Source organism: Pinus tabuliformis, chromosome 3_2, assembly GCF_031772625.1.
Source record: "Pinus tabuliformis cultivar Carrire ecotype Pingquan chromosome 3_2, CPIR1, whole genome shotgun sequence".
NCBI classification, from domain to species: domain Eukaryota; kingdom Viridiplantae; phylum Streptophyta; class Pinopsida; order Pinales; family Pinaceae; genus Pinus; species Pinus tabuliformis.
In genome coordinates this window covers 1,010,018,715-1,010,023,958 of record NC_142302.1, presented here as the reverse complement: position 1 = coordinate 1,010,023,958, position 5,244 = coordinate 1,010,018,715, and the positions used below count along the sequence as shown (strand labels likewise).

Below are 5,244 nucleotides of genomic sequence, written 5' to 3'. Positions count from 1 at the left end.
CCCCATATAATCTTCCAATCTAGATTCTCCTTAGCTATGGCTTGCGTATCTGATAAGTAGTATGCCTCTTTGGTGGTGAAAGATCCTTTCATGGAATTCCCCCACCTCAGGAGATCCTTTCCAGTGCGGGCTCTAATTTTCCTGGAATCCACCTCTTTCATGTAAGCTTCTTGTTGGTCTTGACTAAGCTCTCTGTCCCACTCGGTTGGATCGGTCCATTTTCTCCAGATTCCATCCAGATCATTTGCTTTCCAATAGTCTCTGACACATTTTCGATCTCCTTCTATTCTTTCCTGAAGCTGTTGTACCCTCTGAATTCTACTCATTCTTTCTTTCTGCTGCCACTTATCATCCCAGAAATTGGCTTCCTCTCCACCTCGAATCTCCCAGAAAGTATGATTCTTAACCAAATCTCTGTTTTGACGAGCTAGGTCCTAGATTGCTGAACCTTTGGGGGTTTCTCTCTGTCTTAAAATCTCCACTATTGAGTCAGGCATATTGTATTTAGTTTTCCATATGGCTTTCCACAGATCATTGCCCTCCCTTAACCAGCGCCACCAAAGCTTTGCTCCTAACACTTTGTTGAGTTTTTCCGGGTCCCTCAAACCCAATCCCCCTTTTTCCTTTCTCTCTGTTAAATGATTCCAAGAAACTAGGGCCCATTTTTTCTGCTGGTTTGTCCCTCCCCAAATAAAATTTCTTATGATCTCTCTAATCTTCACACAGACTCCTAAAGGGGCCGCCATTATCGACAAGGGGTAAATGGGGATAGCTTGGAGGACTGATTTTGCCAGAACCACCCTTCCTGCTATGTTTAATACTCGAAAGGCCCAGTTTGCCACTTTGTTTCTCAGCTTATCTAGGACTCCTTGCCAATTTTTCATCTTTTTGGAAGTAAAGTCCAATAAATTTCCCAAGTATTTCGTAGGCAGCTCTCCTCTCTTAAAGCCCAACAATCTTATAAGGTGAGTTTTGACCTGTTCCACTGTATTAAATATGAAGATACATGACTTATCTCTATTAATTTCCAGTCCAGAAGCTTCAGCAAATAAATCCAGGATTCTTTTAAGGTGTCTCACTTCCTTAACAGTTGGTTCCCCAAATAACATGATATCATCAACGAATTGCTGATGAGTTAAGGGCAAATTATTTCCCCAAAGCTGTAAACCTTTGATTCTGTTCGCTGCTCGTTCTTTTTTAATAAATCAACCCAGACCTTCAGCTGCTAGAATGAACAGAAATGGAGATAATGGGTCTCCCTGTCTAATTCCTCTAGACGCATTAAAGGTTTTCGAGGGAGTTCCATTAGCAAGAATGGAAAAATTCGGAGAAGAAATCAGACTATGAATCCACTTAATCCACCTCCTGTTGAAGCCAAAACTTTCCAGGACTTCTTCCAAATAGTTCCAGTTCAGTCTGTCATAATATTTTGACAAATCTAATTTAATCATCATACCCTTTTGCTTTTTCATTTTTAGAGAGTGAATAACTTCTTGAGTTACTACCAGGCCATCTAGGATTTGTCTACCTTCAACAAAACCCGTTTGTTCAGCAGATATTAACTTATCCAGAAGGGGTTTTAATCTTTTAGCGATCAAGGATGTTATGATCTTGTAAATAACATTACACAAAGCTATGGGTCTAAAACCATTGGCATCTTCTAAATTATCACCCTTAGGAATCAGAGCATAGAAAGTAGAGTTAATGGCAGGCCATACCTTTTGGTTCATCCGAGATTCTTCTATCAGATCTAGGATCTCTTTTCCCAGAAAGTGCCATCCCGCCTGGTAGAAATCAACTGTGAAGCCATCCGGACCTGGAGCAGTACCTTTCTTCATTGACTTTACAGTTTCCTCTATCTCTTCTAAGTTAACAGCTCTCATCAGCGCCTTATTTTGGTCTTCTGTAACTAAACGAGGAATGGCCGAACATATCTCCTTTATTGCTCCCATTCTATCAACTTGAGGTTCTGTTAGGATACCTTTATGATGATCCACCAGTACTTGCTCAATCTCAGCTTGCTCCACTACTCTGTCCCCATTTATATCTTTGATGGATAGGATCCTATTTCTTTGTCTGTGTTTGATCATAGCCTAATGAAAGAATTTTGTGTTCCTTTCTCCCTCCCTCAACCACTTTATTCTTGATTTTTTCCGCCATAGAACTTCTTCCTGCTTTCGTCTTTCCTCTAGTTTTCCAAGAATTACCCCTTCTTCTCTAATGCTCTCCTCTGTTCGGCCTTCCAATATCATATTTTGTTGAATTGATTCCATTTCCCCCTCTAGTTTTTGTTTGTCTTCCATAATGTTACCAAACTCTTCCTTGTTCCACTTCTTAATTCTCCCTTTCAACTCTTTCAGTTTCAATCGGAACGTATGCATCTTTCCTTTTCCCTGCACAGTACTTTGCGTCCACCATTCTTCCACTTTCTTTATGAATCCTGGGTCCCTTAACCAGAAGGCTTCAAATCTGAATGGTCTTCTTCCACGATTTCTTTTAATATCCACCTCTAGTCGAATAGGCCAATGATCAGATCCAAGGGATGGTATGATCTTTGCTTCAACAAAAACATCCTTATTCATAATTGCTTCTGATACTAAGAAGTGATCAAGTCTTGAAGCTATTTGGTTCTTTCCTCCCCTCCTGTTGTTCCAGGTGCATATTCCATTAATAGTCTGGATGTCTACTAATCTTAAATATTCTATCATTTCATTGAACATATCCATGAAGTGGTCTAACTTCCTTATCCCTACTTTTTTCTCCTCTAGGGATCTGATTAAATTAAAATCGCCTCCTATGATCCAAGCAGCCTCTGGATATATTCTACAAATTATTTTCATGTTATTTATAAAACTTTCTTTTTCCCCTGGGGAAGGAGGGTCATAAACCCCTGAAATGACAACCTTTTCCTTTGTTCCTATTATCCTACCAATGCCTATAAGGATTCTGTTCATGCCGGTCCAGCCTTCTAGGATGATATCGTTTGGATTCCACAAAATTGCAATACCTCCCGCAGAGCCAATAGCGTCTTGCCCCATAACTTCGTATTGCAGTTTATTTTTGTCGATTATTCCTTCCAGCTGATGTACTGTAATTTTTGTCTCCTGTAAGATCATAATACTAGGCTTCTCTTTTTTCAATTTCTCTTTCATATATCTCTGTTTACCTTTACTATTCAAACCCCTAATATTCCAACTGATGACAATCATTTAAAACTTTTGATAGGAGGGGAAGAATACCTCTGATAGAGGTATCACTTTGCCTGAGTTTATCAACATTTCTCCCACAGTCTGAATGGTTTCGCTCATTGTTTTACGCCCTCTCTTCCTACTGTTATTGCCAGAGCCGTCCATTCCCACCTGTCCATTACCCTGTTCATTTCCTATAGTTATCTGCTTATCCATGTTCTCCCCTTTTTTTCCTTGTACTTCTGAAATGCTTCTTTATATAATTGTTTCTGCTTCTCAGGTATGAATCTACTATCTAAATATTTCCATTCTTGAATTAACTGTTTCATGATTCTCTCCTCCTCCACCTCACTTTCTAACTGGTTTTCCACTTCCATCTGGGATTGCATTGTTGCATTTTATGCCTTTCCTTCAGCCCGTTCTTCAATTATTTTCCCCAGATTTGCGTCTTTTCCTTTATTTTCACTTACTATTTCCATTGGTGTGTTTCCAGGGTCCTCATCATCCTCCAGATTTACTTCGTAATCTTCGTTCTCATTCTGTAGAATTTGAAACTTGTTTTGACTTGTTGTATGAATGGGCTTTTCTTGTGGCTAGGATTTGGGTCCCTCCTTACTCTGTTTCTTTCTTCTTGTGACCTGTTGAAAACCCCTGTCTGCCTCCTCTGTTTTTCCTGAATTTCTCTGATATTCCTCTTGACTTCTCTTTGACTCCTCTTCCTTATTCATGGGGCATTGCCAATATAGATGACCATACTCATGGCATTTGTGGCACCTGAACGGAATATGTTCATAATCTATTGGCTGTTGCCAGATTTCGTCATGATATTCCAGCTCGATATTCTCCGGGAGGGGTTCTGCTAAATTCATGTAGACACATATCCTTGCGTATGAAGTATATTTGCCTCATTTTGTAGCTTCTGCAATTTTAACAAAACCCCCAATAGTGTTCCCGATTCCCTCTAGGATTTCAGGGTCCTAGAATTCATCTGGGAGCCCGAACAGTCTAACCCAGATTGGGGTGTCCAGCATTTTTTCCTTTTCAGGGTTATATCTTTCTTCCCAGTATTTCATGAACAGACCCGCATTATTCATGAAGTATGGTCCTTCTTTGAAAACCCTATCCTTGTCCTCCAGATTCGTGAAGATGGCTGCGAAAAACCCCTTTGCTCCCAGTTTCAGATCTATATGGCCTTTTGGTCTCCACCTTTGGTCAATCCATCTGTATAACTCCTTCTCAGTTGGCCAATAGCCTATGAATTTACATATCAGGGCATGGTCCCTCATATAGCAGTTGTATTCCTCAAGTTTGTTGCAGGGAATGACATATCTAGGTTGTTTTTGTGCCCTTGGTAGGCATTTTCCTCCCATCCTTTTCTGCCATAGGTTACCCATCACAGGTGCATAGTTTTCCTTCTGGTTATGCTGCATTCCGCTTGCACTGGTCTCCCCTGCTACCACATTTTTAAAGGAGGGGATCTCTCCCCTCCCTTGTGGGTTTTCCATTTTCCCCTCAGCTCTTGTCTCTTATTTTTTACCCTCACGTCGCTGTTGAAAAATTGTTTGCTTGAGATGCGGGTGTTGCGAAATTACCTTTCTCAATCTACCTTCTTTTCCTTCTTTCGCCCTCTGTCCCGCAATTTTCACCTGTCAATCTCGTCTGTTGCGCCGTCTGCAAACCCTAGTTGTGCGCATCCGCATCCCCATTCTACAGGCTCTTTAATTAATATGTTTTTAAATAGGGAAAGTCCATAATTGTATTATAATTATAATTATGTTTATATTTTAAATTAAATCAGAGGTGAAAATCACAGAATTAATAGTAATAGTTTGACTGAGGAAAACGAAAATTGCCCAGATGCACACTATTTTTCATTTGGCCTTGAATCAATTGATGTGGCTCTATCTTTATTCCATTAGGATAGAAATTATGAGAAATGGGCGTCTACTATTTTTTATTTGTGCACATGCGTGAGTTTATTTAATTTTATTTGGCCATTTTGATGTAGATTATGGCAGGATTTTTAAAGAGTTTGGGTTGTGCACATGCGTGATTT

At 39.9% G+C, this 5,244-nt stretch overlaps 1 protein-coding gene across 1 annotated transcript; it reads right to left on the bottom strand.

The window, feature by feature from the left end:
• Positions 1–2,093: 2,093 nt before the first annotated feature.
• On the bottom strand, positions 2,094–3,404 carry LOC149184020 (uncharacterized). Its single transcript, XM_089415188.1, has 2 exons — positions 3,240–3,404; positions 2,094–3,104 (listed from the first exon to the last, which is right to left on the bottom strand). Exons 1-2 carry the CDS (start codon positions 3,402–3,404, stop codon positions 2,094–2,096), a joined length of 1,176 nt encoding a protein of 391 aa, XP_089271314.1.
• Between the last annotated feature and the right edge of the window lie 1,840 nt (positions 3,405–5,244).